This window comes from Pipistrellus hanaki (genome assembly GCF_964339955.1).
Source record: "Pipistrellus hanaki genome assembly, chromosome: 13".
Lineage (NCBI taxonomy): Eukaryota > Metazoa > Chordata > Mammalia > Chiroptera > Vespertilionidae > Pipistrellus > Pipistrellus hanaki.
Window position 1 is genome coordinate 59,382,394 of NC_140515.1, and position 20,118 is coordinate 59,402,511.

At 56.9% G+C, this 20,118-nt stretch overlaps 1 protein-coding gene across 1 annotated transcript in view; it reads left to right on the plus strand.

Moving 5' to 3' along the window:
- The window catches only part of PRKAR2A (protein kinase cAMP-dependent type II regulatory subunit alpha), a 39,397-nt gene extending 25,011 nt beyond the window's left edge, over positions 1 to 14,386 (plus strand). The window contains exons 6-11 of the mRNA XM_084901671.1: positions 3,779 to 3,932; positions 6,667 to 6,768; positions 6,917 to 6,991; positions 8,044 to 8,109; positions 10,246 to 10,387; positions 11,169 to 14,386. Of these exons, the coding sequence (XP_084757797.1) occupies positions 3,779 to 3,932; positions 6,667 to 6,768; positions 6,917 to 6,991; positions 8,044 to 8,109; positions 10,246 to 10,387; positions 11,169 to 11,302 (673 nt within the window). The 3' untranslated portion in view covers positions 11,303 to 14,386. The remainder of the gene's footprint in view (positions 1 to 3,778; positions 3,933 to 6,666; positions 6,769 to 6,916; positions 6,992 to 8,043; positions 8,110 to 10,245; positions 10,388 to 11,168) is intronic.
- The last annotated feature ends 5,732 nt before the right edge of the window (positions 14,387 to 20,118 follow it).

Here is a 20,118-nt window from a genome sequence, read left to right on the forward strand (position 1 = left end):
CCGCCCACAGCCTGCCCTCCGCCCACAGCCTGCCCCTCCTCCGCCCACAGCCTGCCCCCCCGCCCACAGCCTGCCCCTCCGCCCACAGCCTGCCCCCTCCTCCGCCCACAGCCTGCCCCCCCGCGCACAGCCTGCCCCCCCGCCCACAGCCTGCCCCCCCGCCCACAGCCTGCCCTCCGCCCACAGCCTGCCCCCCCGCCCACAGCCTGCCCCCCCGCCCACAGCCTGCCCCCCCGCCCACAGCCTGCCCCCCCGCCCACAGCCTGCCCTCCGCCCACAGCCTGCCCCCCCGCCCACAGCCTGCCCCCCCGCCCACAGCCTGCCCCCCCGCCCACAGCCTGCCCCCTCCACCCACAGCCTGCTCCCCCGCCCACAGCCTGCCCCCCCCGCCCACAGCCTGCCCCCCCGCCCACAGCCTGCCCTCCGCCCACAGCCTGCCCCCCCGCCCACAGCCTGCCCCCCCGCCCACAGCCTGCCCCCCCGCCCACAGCCTGCCCCCTCCACCCACAGCCTGCTCCCCCGCCCACAGCCTGCCCCCCCGCCCACAGCCTGCCCCCCCGCCCACAGCCTGCCCCCTCCACCCACAGCCTGCTCCCCCGCCCACAGCCTGCCCCCCCGCCCACAGCCTGCCCTCCGCCCACAGCCTGCCCCCCCGCCCACAGCCTGCCCTCCGCCCACAGCCTGCCCCCCCGCCCACAGCCTGCCCCCCCGCCCACAGCCTGCCCCCCCGCCCACAGCCTGCCCCCTCCACCCACAGCCTGCTCCCCCGCCCACAGCCTGCCCCCCCCGCCCACAGCCTGCCCCCCCGCCCACAGCCTGCCCCCCCGCCCACAGCCTGCCCCCCGCCCACAGCCTGCCCCTCCCTCCCTCCTGCTGCCCCCCCCCGCCCACAGCCTGCCCCCCCGCCCACAGCCTGCCCCCCCGCCCACAGCCTGCCCCTCCGCCCACAGCCTGCCCCCCCGCCCACAGCCTGCCCCCTCCGCCCACAGCCTGCCCCTCCGCCCACAGCCTGCCCCTCCGCCCACAGCCTGCCCCCCCGCCCACAGCCTGCCCCCTCCGCCCACAGCCTGCCCCTCCGCCCACAGCCTGCCCCTCCGCCCACAGCCTGCCCCCCCGCCCACAGCCTGCCCCTCCGCCCACAGCCTGCCCCCCCGCCCACAGCCTGCCCCCCCGCCCACAGCCTGCCCCTCCGCCCACAGCCTGCCCCTCGCCCACAGCCTGCCCCCTCCACCCACAGCCTGCCCCCTCCACCCACAGCCTGCCCCCCCGCCCACAGCCTGCCCCCCCGCCCACAGCCTGCCCCCCGCCCACAGCCTGCTCCTCCCTCCCTCCTGCTGCCCCCTCCACCCACAGCCTGCCCCCCCGCCCACAGCCTGCCCCCTCCGCCCACAGCCTGCCCCCTCCGCCCACAGCCTGCCCCCTCCACCCACAGCCTGCCCCCTCCGCCCACAGCCTGCCCCCTCCACCCACAGCCTGCCCCCCCCGCCCACAGCCTGCCCCTCCGCCCACAGCCTGCTCCTCCCTCCCTCCTGCTGCCCCCTCCGCCCACAGCCTGCCCCTCCGCCCACAGCCTGCCCCTCTGCCCACAGCCTTCCCCCTCCGCCTACAGCCTGCCCCTCCTCCGCCCACAGCCTGCCCCTCGCCCACAGCCTGCCCCCTCCGCCCACAGCCTGCCCCTCCTCCGCCCACAGCCTGCCCCTCCCTCTCTCCTGCCCCGAGTCAGTGATCTCAGCGTGGGTGGCCACTGTTACAGTAGAAAGTCTCCTTTACAGTAAGGCAAGATGTGCTGCTTATTTTATTTATTATTCTATTCATTATTACTATTTTTTAACTCTCACCGGAGGATAATTTTCCGTTGATTTTTAGAGAGTGGAAGAGAGGGAAAGACGGAGAGAGACATCAGTGTGAAAGAAACACATCGATTGGCTGCCTCCTGTATGAGCCCCAACTAGGGCCCAAGCCAGGGAGGAGCCTGCAACCAAGGTACGCGCCCTTGACTGGAATCTACCTGGGGCCTCCGGTCTGCAGGCCGATGCTCTACCTCCTGAGCCAAACCGGCTAGGGTGGCAGGATGTGCTTTTTAAACATTTTATTTGCCAGTGTTCAGGGGAATTGATTTCCAGAAGAATAGCTGTGATGCTGTGTTATCATCCGGATCTTTCATACTCAAGTTGTGGGCTCCATCTCCAGTAGGGGCATGCAGGGGCAGCCAGTTGATATTTCTCTCATCGATGTTTCTCCCTCTATCCCTCTCTTTTCCATCTCTCTCTAAAAAGTAATCAGGAAAAAAAGAAAGAAAAATAAATAAATAAAAGAAATAAAATAAAAAGCAATAAAGAAAAACACTTTAAAAAAAAAGAATGGAGGTTGTTTTTTTTAAGGGGGGTGGTTCTTACTCACATAATAAGGCTCTTTAGGGGGAGCAAGGCAAGCCCCCAAGAAGCCCACCCAGATGAGCGGAGAGATGACTGGCTTGGACTGCCATGGGGCTAGAAGGTGGGGCTGGGTGAGGGCACTCTGGCTGGCACTTGCGGTGCTTGCATTCGCCAGAGGAGGGCGCACACGGCTTTCTTCTCAGCGCCTCCAGCGGGGAGAGGAGGGAGGCGCACCGGAGGGCGGGGCTTGAGAACTGGCAGTCCGGCCTCACACTCACCTTGGTGTGCTTTGCTGTTGCGTGTGGCCTGGATTTAACATCCATCCTAAGTAGTTGCCATGGGATGCAGTAGTGTTCTATGTCATCATTTATATTAACTGTACAACGTGAACATAGACATGTGTCTGACCTACCCCCGATGGTTAGCAGATTAAATTGTAATGTTTGCTGTTATAAATATGACCTGGTGAGCATCCTATAATTAAATATTTTCCAGTGTCTTTGATTATATTCTTTAGAATCCTCTCTCGAAATGGAATTGCTATGCCAGTGGGTCTCTTGAAGCAGTTTGCTATCTGATGTTAATTATCTTGCAGAAAATTTGAAACATTTACGTACATTTGCCTCGCTGGTATATTGAGAGAATATGTTTGGTATATTTCTCCAAATGCTTGTCATTTCTGAATATTTTATTTAGCAATTATTATCAATCCACAGAGAAATTGTATTTGAACTCTCCACAGCCCAGCCGGTGTGCCTCAGTGGTTGAGCGTGGAGGTCAGGGCACAGGCCTGGGTTTGGTCTCGATCCCCAGTGGGGGGCATGCAGGAGGCAGCTGATCTATGATTCTCTCATCACTGATGTTTCTGTTTCGCTCTTCCTTTCCCTTCTCTGAAATCAATAAAGCAATATTCTTAAAGATATATATATTTTTAAATCTCCACTAACTAGGAACAGAAGGGACTTCTCTCCAACCTGATAAAGGCATTTTTAAAAACCTACAACTAACTTCATGCTTAAAGGTGAAAAACTGAATTTTTTACCTTTAAACAACAGAACAAAGCAGGGAAGTCTGCTCTCACCGCTCTGTTCCAGATTGCACGGAGGTCCAGCCAGTGCAGTGGGGACGGAGGGCGGGGGAAGGGCAGGTGGCGGCATGGAGATTGGGAAGGGAGTGAACCCAGTTTGCAGACGACACGACCCTAGAAAACCCAAGTGCCACCAACAAGCTACGAGAGCTAACGATGGAGGTTAGCAAGGTCAGAGGATACAGGTCAAAACAAAGACCTGTTACAGGGAATCCCTGTAACAGTGTTTTCTGTCTCTATCTTCTGTTCATGTGCTGCCTGCGTGCTTTCATTCACGGTTAGCATTGACAAGTGAAGCTGTTTCTTATGCTTTCAGGGGAACGTATGATATTTTGGTAACAAACAATGACCTTACCCGCTCTGTCGGTCAGTACGACAACCGTGGAAGTTTTGGGGAGCTCGCTCTGATGTACAACACCCCGCGGGCCGCCACAATCGTGGCCACTTCGGAAGGCGCCCTGTGGGGCCTGGTGAGTAGAGAAGGGTCCCCTGCGCGGCCCAGTGGGAATCCCTCTGCTCCGAGCACTGCGTGGGACAGCCAGTTGTCTGAGGCATTGCGCCAGGTCTTGTACCAACGTGCCCTCCTTTCTCCCAAGCGGTGTGTCAGGAAGCCATTTATTCCAAACCCCGGGGCGGTGGCTGGGCTTACGAGCTTGCAGTCACGTCAGCTCTGCGCCTGACCTCAGCCCAAAGGCGGAGAAGCAATCGTGTCAGCTCTTAGTACGTTTTTTGTTGGTGATTTTTTTTTTTGGACAAGTAGAAAGAGAGCAGTGACAGCTTTCTGTGCTGGAGACAGCCTGGACAAAGAAGTCACTGGAGCCCTAATTCATGTGGCTCAGTGGATAGAGCATCGGCCTGCGGACTGAAGGGTCCCAGGTTCGATTCCGGGCAAGGGCATGTATGTACCTTGGTTTCAGGCACATCCCCAGTTGGGGGTGTGCAGGAGGCAGCTGATGGATGTTTCTCTCTCATTGATGTTTCTAGCTTTCTTTCCCTCTCCTTTACTCTCAGTAAAAAATCAATAAAATATATTTTTTTAAAAAGTCACTGGAAGCTCTGCCAGCAGCATTTTGCACCTGTCGCTCCCTGCACTAACTCTTCTCTGTTCAGCCATCTGCCTGTGCATTGGTACATGCCAATATCCAGTAGATTTCGATGGCTGATGGCCATATTTTGGGAAAGAGAACTTTCCTAGAATGTCTTAGGCATAGCACAGCTGTGATCCGTATCCTGTATTAGACATGACCTACCTTCCTTTAAAATATATATAACTCTCTTCCTTTTTATTTTATTTTTTTAATATATTTTATTGATTTTTTACAGAGAGGAAGAGGGGGGGATAGAGAGTTAGAAACATCGATGAGAGAGAATCATCGATCAGCTGCCTCTTGCACACCCCCCCACTGGGGATGTGCCCGCAACCAAGGCACATGCCCTTGACCGGAATCGAACCTGGGACCCTTGAGTCCGCAGGCCGACGTTCTATTTATTCAGCCAAACCGGTTTTGGCCTTAAAAAAAAATACATTTTATCGATATCAGAGAGGAAGGGAGAGGGAGGGGGAGATAGAAACATCATTGATAAGAGAGAATCATTAGTCAGCTGCCTCCCGCATGCCCCACTGGGGATGGAGCCTGAAACCTGGGCATGTGCCCTGACCGGGAATTGAACAATGATCACCTGGTTCATAGGCCGATACTCAACCATTGACCCATGCCAGCTGGGCCTCTCTTCTTTCTTAACAAAATATTCTCTTGTACATACTTCATATTTCACTTTTAAAACATTGGCTTCTATAGTAATTTGTTTCTACTTACCTTACAAGCAGAATTAAGTGTATTCCCTCAAATGAAATTTTTTTTTTTTGAAATCACATTTTAAAGACATAATAGAGCACTTTACTGTCATTGAAGAAAATAAGAATGCTCCTGAGAGATGAATGCTAGAATGGCTTCAGAATTGATCACACACTTTGGGACTCAGCGGTGGAAAACTCAGGATAGGTCAATAGTGATCTGGGGAAAATAAACTCTGTTACAAAATGCCCTGACGTTGCCCTGGCTGGTGTAGCTCAGTTGATTGGTTGGTTGGAGCATCATCCCATACACCGAAAAGTTGCAGGTTCAATTCCCGGTCAGAGCACATGCCCAGGTTTTCAGTTTGATCCCTGATCCGGATGAGTACGAGAGGCAACGGACTTCTCTCTCGCTCTCTCCTCCTCTCGCTCCCCCTTCTAAAACCCGTAAAAACATATCCTTAGGTGAAGATTTAAATAATTATGTAAACAAAGTAAATGCACTGACGCCAACTGCTGGTCCAGCCAATGTGGAATAACCCTATTCCTCAGTTTTCTTCTCTCTCAAACTAAAGCCTACAGGTCACACCACAGACGAACGAATAGGGAGATCTGGATGGGAAGGGGAGGGGAAGGCAGACTGGCTGGAGGCCCAGCACTTCCCGGAGGACTTAGGGCCTTCCTCAGGGAGCTCCTCAGGGAGGCAGGCCCAGGGAGGGCAGGGGTTCTGTTCTCTCTGAGCCTCGGGGTTATTTGCTTGGCTCTGAGCGTGTGGCCTGAGGGAGCGGCCACTTCACAGGGGAGTGTCCCCTCCCCCCCCTTGGAAGGCCCGGAAGCTGGTGGTGTGTCCCAGGAGCTGGTGTGTGTCCCAGGATCGGCCTCGCACAGACGATGTTCGGGAAGTGAAAGCAGGGGAACGGGTGGGGCGTGGATACAGTCCCGTTAGAAGACACAGCTGGCTTTTCTCCGGCTGGAGTGTGTGCTGTTGCTGTTGTCGCGGTCTCTGTAACATTTCGTCACATAGATTTTTGAAAATGTTGTTTTGGACAGTGCCTTCCTCTTTTCTGTCCGGATTGCTCTTTCCGCAGCACTCTGGCCTAGGTTGGCCCAGAAAACGTGTAGAAGCTGAATTCTAAAGATAATGGAGAAATATTCCAAAGTGTAAAAGTAACACTTACGACACATTTCTAACCTTGGACTTCAGAATGAATGTAGTGGCCTGTAGTGCAGCCTCCGCAGTCAGGGGCTGAGGGCTGTGCCTGCTGCCGCCGGGCTCCGGCTGCTTCCCGCAGTGAAGAGCCTGACGTGGCGCCGCCGCAGTCCGCCCCCGCAGTCCGGTGCTGGCTGTGTGCTCACTCCGAGCAGGCGCTCCCCCACACTGACCAGCGTTTCCGTATTCTTCCCTGTAGGACCGGGGGACTTTTAGAAGAATCATAGTGAAAAACAACGCACAGAAACGGAAGATGTTCGAAGCATTTCTGGAATCTGTGCCCCTCCTTAAGTCACTAGAGGTAAAGGCCCCGTGAGGAAGGCTGTCATGGGGTTGAGAAGCTGTTAAAACTATTCTGTTGTTGAGGTTTCAAATCAGACTCCTCACTTCTGTGCTGTGCAGGTACTTTTGTGGCTGTTAGCTCCTGGTAACGTGTGGTCTTGTTGCAGGTGTCGGAGCGAATGAAGATCGTGGATGTGATTGGAGAGAAGAGCTTTAAGGACGGGGAGCGCATCATCACTCAGGTGAGGTGGAGCGTGGCAGGGCCGGCAGCGTGGTCCCCTCCCTTCGGGAGCAGGTGCAGGGCGGGCTCACTTCCTGCAGCTCCTCGGAGCCAGTGATGGCTGTCTCGCTGGCAGGCCCATCTGTTGCCTCCATCCGCCTTTCCTTGGCTTCTGGTCTTGTTCTCTGGGATGTCAGCTCCATTCCTGGCTGCCAGGCCTGGGGGAGGTCGAAAAGTGGTGCCCTTTACCTTGGCCCATACCTGCTCGCTTGCCTCCCCGCCTCCCCGCCTGTGCTCAGCCGCACCTCCGGGAGGCTCTGTTGGCCCGTGGCCACCTCCTTCCGCAGCCTGCAGTCCCACTCGCCTTCCTCCTGTGGCTCTTACCCCTTCCTCCACAGCAGCACATTCGTGATTCCTCTGCTGATTGTGTACAGCTCGTGTACAGCTGCACGTCTCACAAGGGCAGGGACATTCGCGGTGCCTGCTGGTGTGTCTCACATTCCTGGACGAGCTCAGGGCCTGGCTCGCCGTGAGCCCGTAATTACTTGTTGAACGACCTGAATGACTTGTTCGGTGAAGTGGGTTAGCGTCAAAACAAGCCAAAGGAGGGCCTGAGGCTCGGGTGACATTGGGCCACATCAGAGCACCTTCCTCCCCGCAGCCAGGCCTCCCCCGGCCACGGCCACGCAGTCAGGGCTGCCTTGGTCAGAGTTACCCTGCTCCACGGCCCTGGGGGCAGGAGCCCCCGTGCTGTTGCCTGGAGCAGCCTTAGCTGCCCATCCCTTGGCACGGGTTTCAGTGGTGAGCCAGCAGGAGCAGTGAGCACGCGGGCGCCTGGGCAGGGCGGCCTGGGCATCATCACGGAGGGAACGGTGTCTGTCCCCCATCAGGAAGTGTGTGCGGTTCTATCGGACTGGCATCCGCCGTCAGGATCCTCTCACTCTGTCCTGGGCTTGTTGGCCATGGGCTGATTGTAGCGCTGGCCAAGAAATCAAACCAGAGCCCAGGCGGCAACACATGACCTACTTCTGTGCCCCTGCGATGCTGTGCGCCTGACCTCCTTTCCCATTTCAGGGCGAAAAGGCCGATTGCTTTTACATTATAGAGTCTGGCGAAGTGAGCATCTTGATTAGGAGCAAGGTGAGTGAGGGCGACGATGAAGTTCTCCCCGGGGAGACCCCGCCGCCGGCGTGCACAGCAGGCGGCTGTGCTTAAACAGTGCGGGGCTGGGGGGCGAGGTGCACTGCACCTCCTCGGTGCCCCGCAGACTCAGGTGCAGGCCTGTCCGCTGACAGGGACTCAGTGTACTTCCTCTTGTCCCAGTTGCCTTTGCCTCTGCTATGTAATCAACGATGTGAGAGGCATTGCCCTACGAACCAATAGGAAGATGAGCACCCTCATAGCAAACGGGTGGGATTCTGCAGTTAGGAAGTACGTTGGGTGTTGGGTATGAAATAGCTTCCTTTGGTGGGGCGCGGGGGCGGGGGCGGGCGGTCTCTAGGACGATGTTATCGCGGCCAGCCGTCCGCTGGGCAGGGAGACCTAGAGGCCGACGACTGGAGGGGGGTGACCCCCCCACCTCGCCCTTGTCCATGTTTTTGGAGAATATGGAGTTTGTTAAAACAGTGAGCTATATCTAATACTAGCAACCTAGAATGAAACCTTCTGGAACACCTTTATTAAAAGTTAAGAATGGAGCTGAAACCGGTTTGGCTCAGTGGTGGAGCGTCGGTCTACGGACTGAAGGGTCCCAGGTTCGATTCCAGTCAAGGGCATGTACCTTGGTTGCAGGCACATCCCCGGTGGGGGGTGTGCAGGAGGCAGCTGATCAATGATTCTCTTTCATCGACGTTTCTAGCTCTCTATCCCTCTCCTTTCCTCTCTGTAAAAAATCAATAAAATATATATATTTTTTTTAAAAAGAGGCTCTTAGAGATTTGAGACTAATTCTTACTAAAAATTCTAAATAATTATTTACTTGAACAACTAATTGCTTAGTTCAGCAGAGGGATTTGTGTTTTTTTGTTGTTTTTTGTGGATTTTTAAAATATATTTCTTTATTGATTTCAGAGAAGAAGGGAGAAGGAGAGAGAGAGAAACATCAATGATGAGAATCATTGATCAGCTGCCTCCTGCACACCCCCTACTGGGGACCAAGCCCACAACACAGGCAGGTGCCCTTGGCCAGAATCGGACCTGGGACCCTTCAGTCTGCAGGCTGATACTCTATCCACTGAGCCAAGGCGGCTAGGGCGAGGGATTTTTTTTTAAAAACGGAAACTCTTAGATATTAAATACAATATAGTACATTATTCATTATTTTCAGTAATCTGATAAGCATGGATTACAACCTACTTGGTTTCTTAATATAGAGTTAATCCACCGAATTTCAAGGTCAGACATAATTTTTAAAAATATTTAGTTATTCTTTAAAAAAATGTGGGTGGTGACCAGTAACTTAAGAAGTAGACAATACCAGAAAGGAAACGGGCACTGCACAGGCGCCGGAAGGTCGGTCTCACTCAGAAGCGTGGCCAAGGTGGGACTCTGAGAAAAGCGTGGGCGTTCCTTAGAGAGGATGGTAAGAGCACCCTCCCCTTCCCCTGTGCCACAGAAGCCACATCTAGCAAACCAGGAGGATTCACATGTGTGTGCAAAATGTATGTTATTATATGTTACTTCAGATTAACATATAATAGTAGCATATATTATTACATAATATACTGTAACTATAATGTGTTATACATAATTATGTATTATAATTGTAACATAATATGTTGTGCATAACATATTAATTATATATTATAATTATTTATAACACATTAGTGTCAAGTATATAATAATAATATATGTAAACCTTCAAACGGAATGGCCTGCACTTACCTCCGGTGCCCGCTGGTTCCTGGAAGGCACAGGACGCGGTCCCGGGAAGCCGCTCCTGTGGAGCCGGCCCCGAGGCAGCCGCAGGCCGGGCAGGGAGGCCGCGGCCGGGGCTCGGTGGTGTCACCGGCCTGAGGGACCGGCCGGGCAGGGAGGCCGGGGCGGGGGCTCGGTGGTGTCACCGGCCTGAGGGACAGGCCGGGCAGGGAGGCCGCGGCCGGGGCTCGGTGGTGTCACCGGCCTGAGGGACCGGCCGGGCAGGGAGGCCGGGGCGGGGGCTCGGTGGTGTCACCGGCCTGAGGGACCGGCCGGGCAGGGAGGCCGGGGCGGGGGCTCGGTGATGTCGTGCGGCCGGTGCCGCTGTGGCGGCGTCAGCGGCGTGTTCTCTGCCTCCAGACCCAAGCCAGCAAGGACAACGGGAGCCAGGAGGTGGAGATCGCCCGCTGCCACAAGGGCCAGTACTTCGGGGAGCTGGCCCTGGTGACCAACAAGCCCCGCGCTGCCTCTGCGTACGCCGTGGGGGACGTCAAGTGCTTGGGTGAGAGGCCGGTGCAGCCTGCTGCTCGGGGTCAGGGCTGTCCTCCGGCTCCTGATCCGGGCGGGCGGCTTAGTGCCCACCGGGCTGAGGGGGGTTCTCCCAGCGTCTCCGGGCACCGGCACCGCCTGCGAACCAGACAGCGCTGCTGCTGGGCTCTGCCGGCCTCCTCCTCCTCCCAAGTGCCTGGTCTCCCCCCGTCCACACCCTATGCAGGGGTCCTCAAACTTTTTAAAGTGGGGGCCAGATCACGGTCCCTCAGAGAGCTGGAGGGCCGGACTATATGAACTACTAATTCCTACTGTAACACCTCGGCTGCGCTCACTGCCCAAAAAACCTGGCGGGCAGGATCAGACTCCTCTGCGGGCTGCATGTGGCCCGCGGGCCGTAGTTTGAAGACCCCTGCTATAGAGAGTGTGTGTGTGTGTGAGAGAGTGTGTGTGTGTGAGAGAGTGTGTGTGTGAGAGTGTGTGTGTGTGAGTGTGAGAGTGTGTGTGTATGAGGGTGTGTGTGTGTGAGTGTGTGTGTGAGAGTGTGTATGAGTGTGTGTATGAGTGTGTGTGTGAGAGTGTGTGTGTATGAGTGTGTGTATGAGTGTGTATGCGTGTGTGTGCATGAGTGTGTGTGTGTGAGTGTGTGTGTGAGTGTGTGTGTGAGAGTGTGTGCATGAGTGTGTGTGAGTGAGTGTGGGGGGTGGGGGGTGGGGGGAGAAGGGGTTTGCGGAAGAAAATGGCTTGAATCGTCGGTTGGAGTTCACTGCCCCCCTCCTCCTCTCTCACCGCAGTGATGGACGTGAAGGCGTTCGAGCGGTTGCTGGGGCCCTGCATGGACATCATGAGGAGGAACATCAGCCACTACGAGCAGCAGCTGGTGAAGATGTTCGGCTCCAGCATGGATCTGGGCGACCCCGGGCCGTAGTGCGCACCCCGTCTTCTCGGGGCCCCGACCTGACTCAGCCTCGGGCACGAAGGCAGACCCCACGGAGCTGCCGCCGCCGCCACGGCCGCCGTCTGGCCACGGCATCAGGACACTGGACAGCCGGCACTGCGGATGGCCGGTTCAGCCACACCTCCACTTGCTTCCGAAAGCCTCTTATTAGACTTGTAACGAGTATCCCAGCCCAGTTTCACAGCTTTGGTTCGAAATGGCATGTCTCTCCAACAGTTAAGTGCCTGACACAGTCCAAAGTGTGAGCCCCTCCCTTTCCGCTCCTGCTGTTGCTGCCGCAGCCCGGGAGCCGCCTGGGGGCTGGGGGCCGAGCAGCCTGTGGGGACGGTCCGCCCTCGCCCAGCCTTCCTCTGCGGGAAACCTGCAGCTTCTCTCCGGTGGCCTCGAGGCTGCACACTGCCCACAGGGCAGCCCTGGTGTCAGCGGGTGCTGGCGGCGTGGCGGAGGGGGCTGGTCTGTCTGCCGATCGGATCGCAGGCACTGACAGCGGCCTCCGAGCTCCCAGCGATGCTTGGGCGTGGCCCTGCCGCCCGGCCCGCGGCTCAGCACCGAGCTCGCTGCCCGGGCCTGGGGCCATGTTAGAGCAGAACCTTTGGGTTTGGTGCATCCTTCAGGGAGCAGAGAGGGAAGGTTTTCTGGCGGGGGTTCTTTTCGTAGATTTTGTTTTGTTTGATCTGTGCGGTTTGCATGAATAAATTCTGTTCGTTTGTAAGGAGCGGGCCTGGAGGTCCATCCCTTTCCCTGACCCCTCCCTGCCCTGGAGGCTTCTGCCGTCCTGTGCCAGCCGAGGCCTCCTGCAGAGAGCCCGCCCGCTGTCCAGGCACCACCTCGCCTCTCTGTGGGACACCTGTTTTCCGCTCTTCAAAGAAGCAGCAGCCATTTTTTGAAATCACAACAGTGTTTCTCTATCTAGGAATTCCCCTTGGATACGTTCAGATGTTCAGATGTGTCAGTTTGTCAGCTGACTCAGGCGTTTATCCTAACTCAGCTCTCGGTTAGCTTTCACAACTCGGCATTGTTTTCAGTTTTATAGAATTACTGCGGAACCTTTCTCACTGAGCTGTTAGGGCATTCGGGGTTCCGGTTGTTACCCCAAAGGGAAGTAATAGCTTGTATTTCAAAACTTTTTAAACCTTTAATCACAATCGGGTAGAAATCTGATGAATTGTCCTAATTTTTTCCTCAGAACGGCTTAAACACAGGCGTTAGAAGCGATCCCAAGAGCAGTGCGAAATCTGCATTGTAGCCAAGTTTATATTCAGTCAAGAGGCCCTTTCCAGTATGATTTCTTAAAAGCTTGTAAAACTCAGTCAATCCCTAGGAGACCACATGCTGGGGCTCTCGGACTCCTGTGCCCGCGGACGGAGCCCCCGGGGGGCCTTCTGTCCACACAAGCCATGCTGTTCCTGCCACCGGCAGTGCGGCGGGGAGGGCCTGTGCTCCGTGCGGGAAGCAGGTGCTTTGCCAGCTGCCCCGGAGCCTGCACTGCCGCCCCGGGTCCCGCCAGGTGACTAGTGCCCCAAAGCAGGCAGCTAGCGCCGGGACCCCGGCCTTCCTCATGGCCGCCCCAGGTGGCTCCTCTGGGCTGCTCCTGTGGCAGAGGAGTGGGAGAGCGGATCTCGCCACGCCGCGCCCGTGTCTTGCAAAGGCACAGGCACGTGGCTTCAGGAGCGACTCCGTGAGGACTCCGCTAAAACACTGCAGGTGCCCCCTCCCGTCCCACCCACCCTGCCAGCCTCAGTCAGGGCACCGGGCGCTCCGTGCCAGTCTCTCCTACAGGCCGCCAGGCGGGCCTTCTCGCCTGCCCCGTCGCCCGTCCCAGTTCAGTCTCCCCCTCAGAGCCTCTGGGACCCGGCTCCCCATGCTGGTGTGCCACAGCGAATCTACCAGGTCAGGTCCTCCTGCTCATCACCGATGCCACGTGGACCACAGTCCCCCTCCCTGCGTGCGGGCCCCTAGGGGCTGGCTTGGAGGAGGGAGCCGTTACAGGGACCAGCGGGTGAGAGGGCACAGAGCCGTGACCAAGGTGCCAGGAGCCTGGTGCAGCTCGGGGAGCCGGAGGTGGCAAACGGGTTCCGCTCCCGGCCCCGGGCCCTCCCCTGCCCGCAAGGCCTGCACTGGCGGCCATGTCTCACGGGCAGAGCGCGTGTTGGGAAGCGGCTCCTTGCCGTTGGTTTGGAGGTGGAGAGAGTGTCGAGGTTCAGCGCCCTCCCTCCTCCGGGCGGCGTCACCGCGCTCTGAGAGAAGGTGCGTGTGCTCCGACCGCCGCTCTGTGCCAGGTCACTGCGCAGGGCCATTGCTGTGGCTCTCAGGTCCGGGGTGGGGCTGGGCAGTTCAGTGAGCGCGTTGGGCGGAGCAGTGGCCCTCCGCCGGGAGGCTGTGTCCCCTCTGAGCCGGCAGAGTGCTCCGTGAGGGCGCAGCACCGCTCCTCCTTCCGGCGTGCAAACGGCCTCAGAAACACGAGCATTTTGCACAGAAAAAGGAAAAGGCCCGTGAATGTCCTCTGTCCTTTGTTTCCAGTCGGAGGTTTGTTCTTGCCGTGCGCTTGAGCCAGTCTTTCCCACTGGCACCCCACCCCTCCCGTCCCGCTGCTGGCCTCCCTCCCCGGTCCTCGCGTCTGGTATGGAAGCGCCTTCCCGCGGGGTCCCCGCGCCTTCCCGCGGGGTCCCCGCACACGCTGTAGGGCTATCTTTACACGTAAAAGGGTTCTTTTTAAAGGGGACTGTCCTCACCTCCTGGGGGGTTTGCAGAAAACCGTTTAGCCCACCTTGAGCAAAAGGTCGATTCCTCGTCGTTTCCTTGAAAGCTCCATGTAACGAAAGAAACCTGATTTGGCATCCTTGTGCTACCTCAACGGTCAAAATGTCTTCAGGTTCTGAGTCTGTACATGGTGTTTGAAATGTCTTTCGATTGGGATTATTTTTAAATCATTGGGAAGAATTTTATTTTAAACCGTTTTGCACTTGTGTTTTAATCTCAGAAGAATCAGTGATTGGAAGTGATTGACTCTTGCTCTATGGTATTGAACACAATTAAAGCATTGTTTGCCACGAACAGGCTGGGTTTTTAAAGCGGAAACTCGGGGCGCGGCTTGGCTTGTGGCTAATAAAGGCCGACAGGTCTGTCTGACTTCCCAGTGCCACCGTGTCCTGTGTTTGTCCTTGCGCTCCGGGCCCCAGGCCACCCGGTCACTCATCTGCGGGGCCTGGCCTCGGGGACCAGGCTGGTTCCGCGTCCTGGCCCCTCCTCGCCTCTGTGCCTCCCGGCCTCAGGCGGCTACGTGCGCGCAGACGGCGCGTGGGCCAGGCCACAGGGTGCTGTCCCAGGTCAAGGCCAGGAAGAGCAGGTGTCCAGATTCCACACAGGCAGACAGGAAAATTCCCTCTTACTTGGGGGAAAGACTCTGTTCTATTCAGGCCTCAGCTCCTCGGATGACTCCCCCCCACAACACACACACACACACACACACACACACACACACACGATCTGCTTTACTCTATTGATTTAAATGTTTATATCATCGAGTCACTCTTATGGAAAACTCCCAGATAATGTTTGACCCAATACCTGGACACCCCAGGGCCTCGTCAAGTTGAAACGTAAAGTGAACCCCAGCTCTGAGTTGCTGGGGATGGTGTGCCCGGGACCCAGCACAGCCCTGACGGAGCCCACCAGAGCCGCCTCTGCCTGACGCTATTTATTTCCTCCTTGCAGTGTGGCTGCCAGAGCGCAGTGACTGACGGCCCGCTGTGCCCACGGTCACTTCCGGTCACCAGAGCGCAGTGACTGACGGCCCGCTGTGCCCACGGTCACTTCCAGGTCACTGACAGCCCGCTGTGCCCACGGTCACTTCCGGTCACCAGAGCGCAGTGACTGACGGCCCGCTGTGCCCAGTCACTTCCGGTCACCAGAGCGCAGTGACTGACGGCCCGCTGTGTCCACGGTCACTTCCGGTCACCAGAGCGCAGTGACTGACGGCCCGCTGTGCCCACGGTCACTTCCGGTCACCAGAGCGCAGTGACTGACGGCCCGCTGTGCCCACGGTCACTTCCGGTCACCAGAGCGCAGTGACTGACGGCCCGCTGTGCCCACGGTCACTTCCGGTCACCAGAGCGCAGTGACTGACGGCCCGCTGTGCCCAGTCACTTCCCGGTCACCAGAGCGCAGTGACTGACGGCCCGCTGTGCCCAGTCACTTCCAGTCACCAGAGCGCAGTGACTGACGGCCCGCTGAGCCCAGTCACTTCCCGGTCACCAGAGCACAGTGACTGACGGCCCGCTGTGCCCAGTCACTTCCAGTCACCAGAGCGCAGTGACTGACGGCCCGCTGAGCCCAGTCACTTCCCGGTCACCAGAGCGCAGTGACTGACGGCCCGCTGTGCCCACGGTCACTTCCGGTCACCAGAGCACAGTGACTGACGGCCCGCTGTGCCCACAGTCAGATAATAAATAAATGCCAGGACAGCCCAGGGGTAGGTCAGTGGTTGGAGAGTCGTCCTGATATGCCAAGGTTTTTTGTTCTGTTTTTGTTTTTTAATATCTTTTATTGATTTTTAACAGAGGAGGGGAGAGAGTCAGAAGCACCGACTAGCTGCCTCCTGCAGCCCCCCACCGGGGATGTGCCCACAATTGTTAAAAATCGGGACGTCTGGTCACCTTATACTAAGAGTGTGTGTAAAAAAATATTAAAAATAATTTTAAAAAAATATATTTTATTGATATTTTGCAGAGAGGAAGAGAGAGGGATAGAGAGCTAGAAATGTCGATGAGAGAGAAACATCGACCAGCTGCCTCTTGCACATATGTGCCCGCAACCAAGGTACATGTCCTTGACTGGAATCGAATCTGGGACCTTTCAGTCCGCAGGCCAATGCTCTATCCACTGAGCCAAACCGGTTTCGGCTAAAAATAATTTAAAAAAGAGTGTGCGTTGTCCGGCTGGCACAGCTTGGGTGAGCATCGACCTATGAAGCAGGAGGTCACCATGCGATTCCGGTCGGGGCTCATGCCCGGGGTGCAGCCTCCATCCCTAGGGTGTGGGGCGTGCAAGAGGCAGCTGGTCAGTGATTCTCATCATTGATGTTTCTCTCTCCCCCGCCCCACTTCCTCTCTGAAATCAATAAAAACATTAAAGAAGAGAGTGTGGCTATGACCAGGCTGACTTTCCAGCACAATGGGGTTCCCGAGTGCCTGCCCACTGCTTGCTGGTGCCAGGGACAGGGTGTGCTTCAGCCGCCTCCGCCTGGCCTGAAGGGTCTGTTCTTGGTGACTTCCCTGCCCTTTGTTCTGGGGGGAAAAATCCTGAGGAATGGTGTGCAGCCAGCCCCGCCCCTGGGCGGCCGGCCAGGGCTGTGGGTGTGGAGTGCGGGGGCGGGGGCCATCCAGGGACACCCCTGCCCTGGCAGAACATCGCGTTCCCTACAAGCATCTGCCTGTCCAGCCCAACCCTGGGGCCGGGCGGGGCCTCCAGTGCTCCAGCCGGGTGGTGGGTGGAGAGGGAACCAGCTCTGCTCAAGGAACAGAGGAAAGGGGTGTGGAGAGACCTGACCTCCGAGGAGTCTGTGCCCCCCCGCCGCCGGGGCTGCTGGGGACAAAGTGCAGCGAGGGCTGCCCAGCTGCCATTCAGGCGAAGGTTCCAGTTCCTGCCCTCCGGCTCTGGACGACCTCTGGCCTGGCCCACTCCTGCTGGGCCTTTGGTTCCTTCCTCCCTGAGGTCAGGTCTCGGGACCCCTCCGTCTCCAGGCCCTCGGCCCTTGGCCTCTCTGAGCTCCGGTGCCCTGCCCCCATCAGCAATGGCCTCCCTGGTTTTCAGGAAGAAAACAGGAGGCCCAGGCCAGAAACTGAGCTTTTCCTCTGCTCCCACCTCCTCCTGGAGCGCGGCCCCATGGCTCTCCCGTCGGCAAAGCCTTGGTGTTGCCAGCAGTTGCCTCCACCAGGTCTCCCCCTCTTTTGCCCCCCCACCTTCTGCCCCCCCTGCCCCCCCCCGTAGCCCCCCTGACTTCCTCAGGTGGGCTCTTGGGATCACGGGGGTCAGCAAAGCCACCATGGTGGACTCCTCCTGCTGCAAGGACCATCTTCTCAGGAACATTTACCTGGTTACGGGTTAATTGTCAGCCTTCATTGACTATTAACGGGTTAATAATGGAGGTTTTATTACCAAAGAAAACACGATAATTTCAAGACAAACATCAAAAGTGCTTTGCCAAAACCGGTTTGGCTCAGTGGATAGACTAAGGGGTCCCCGGTTCGATTCGGTCAAGGGCATGTACCTTGGTTGTGGGCTAATCCCCAGTGGGGGGTGTGCAAGAGGCAGCTGATCGGTGATTCTCTCTCATCGATGTTTCTAACTCTCTATCCCTCTCTTTTCCTCTCTGTGAAAAATCAATAAAATCTATAAAAAAGAAAAGAAAAGGGGCTCAGAGGAGGCACGCGGGCAGGGGCTCCGCTCCGCGCTCCGCGTTGGGTCAGGTGGTCATTGCTGCCTCGGTGTTCTTGGCTGGTTTCATCGCCTAAACCTGCCTCTCTGGAAAACCGCTTTCTTCACGCAGTCACACGCCTGTAATTAGACACAGGAGAGGGCAGTCACACGCCTGTAATTGGACACATGTGGGGGCACGCTCTAACTGCTGGTGGTGAGCAGCCTTCTATCTTTTTTTTATATAAGTAAACATTTTTTTTATTTTAAAATATATTTTATTGATTTTTTTACAGAGAGGAAGGGAGAGGGATAGACAGAAATATCGATGAGAGAGAAACATTGATCAGCTGCCTCCTGCACACCTCCCACTGGGGATGAGCCTGCAACCAAGGTACATGCCCTTGACCGAAATCAAACCTGGGACCTTTCAGTCCGCAGACTGATGCTCTATCCACTGAGCCAAACCGGTGAGGGCATTTTAGACACACTTTTCTGCATCTTATTTTTCTCACTCAGCCTGACTTTATGGTAGGCCCCTCCAAACCAAGTGCTATTATTCCAATTCTTTCTTTTAAAAAAATTTTTTTTTTATTGACTTCAGAGAAGAAGGGAAAGGGAGCAAGAGAGAAAAACATCAGTGATGAGAGAGAATCACTGATCTGCTGCCTCGTGCACACCCCACACTGGGAATCGAGCCCACAACCCGGGCATGTGCCCTGATCAGGCATCAAACCTTGACCTTCTGGCTCACAGGTAGATGCTCAGTGCTGAGCCAGCCGGCCGGACCATGCTGAGTGCGTCCGTGGAGCAGGTGTGCAGGCTGGGCCAGCCTCGACGAGCACTGTGAGCAAATGGAAGAGGGAATTCATGCGGGAGACCCCAAGCTGCCAGCCTCCAGCACACACGGGCGCCGGGTGGGCGACAGAGGGGGCCGTGCCCGGCGTGAGGCTGAGGACTGCAGCCCCTCGGCCTTTCCTTCTGATCCACAGCACCTGCTCAGGTCCTGAAGCCGGGGTGGGGGGTGGGGGGTGGGGACAGGCGGGAACTGGGCTTGGCCTCCTCCTAGCAGCCCCCCCCACCCCGGGTGTGGAGAGCCTTTGGGCTGACCCTGGGCCAGCCTGGATCCCGGCCTCTCACCTGCCCCACCTCCTGCTTCACCAGGTAACTGTTTCCCCTTCGCCCTCATCACTCAACACCGCCTGGCATGCTCCTCACTCAGCCAGCATGTATTTCTGGAACCTTCTTGGTGTTGGAGGTGTGTACCCTTGACCGGAATTGAACCTGGGATCCTTCAGTCCCAGACTGCCGCTCTACCCACTGAGAAACACCAGCCAGGGCTAAGCATTTGTCGAGTGGATTAGCCTATGCTTGAGTCCACACCTCTGAACACCACCACCACGCAGGCTGCAACACTGGCGCCTTCACAGAAAGAGCAGAGCCAGGCGGGGCGGGGCCCTGCCCGTTCTCAGCAATGCCTCCTCCCTTGCCTTCCCCAGTGACACCCACATTCACTCAGGCGGGAGCCCAATGGCCAGCGTGAGATCTGGGACCTCTGAGCCTCAGACAAGCCCTGCCGTGTGCAGCGTGGGACCTGGGCTGGACACTGAGCCATCATCCACCTGTCCCAGGAAACTTGGACGCCATTCTTCTGTCCATCCCTCTGTCCTTAGTCGTTTCCCACCCATCTCACCCAGACACCTGTCCACCTGTACATATACACCCCTCTACCCACCGTTTACGGCCGCTCTGTTTTTAAAAAAATATCTTTTTTGATTTCAGAGTGGAAGAGAGAGGGAGGGAGGGAGAGATAGAAACATCAATGATGAGAGAGAATCATGGGTTGGCTGCCTCCTGCACACCCCCTACTGGGGATGGAGCCCACAACTCCGGGGCATGTGACCTGGACCGAAATCGAACCCAGGCTGACGCTCTGTTCACTGAGCCAAACCGGCAAACTCATTCGTCCACGGAGCCAAATATCAGCGGGACCGCGATGGACATTCCTTTGGAGAGCCACGTTTTTTAAACTTAAATTTCTTCTAACACCGCTTCTTCAAGATAGATTCGCCCAGGCCGTGGTGTTTTGTGGAAGAGCCACACTCAAGGGGCCAAAGAGGCGCATGTGGAGCCGCAGTTTGCCGAGCACAAGCTAGGGCTACAGCCGCTCTTTTGTCCCTCTTTTCTGTCCATCCACCAGGACCCAGTTTGCTGACAGCTGTCTCAATGCCGCGTTGAAAGCCCCGCCTCCCGGGAAACCCCTGAGGCCCCGGGTTAACGGTATGGCCGGTTGTCCCGTCCGCCCCGCAGCCACCCTGCAGGGCACCCATCGGCCGGAAGCCGGTCTGTCCACCCACCGCCCAGCCGACCTC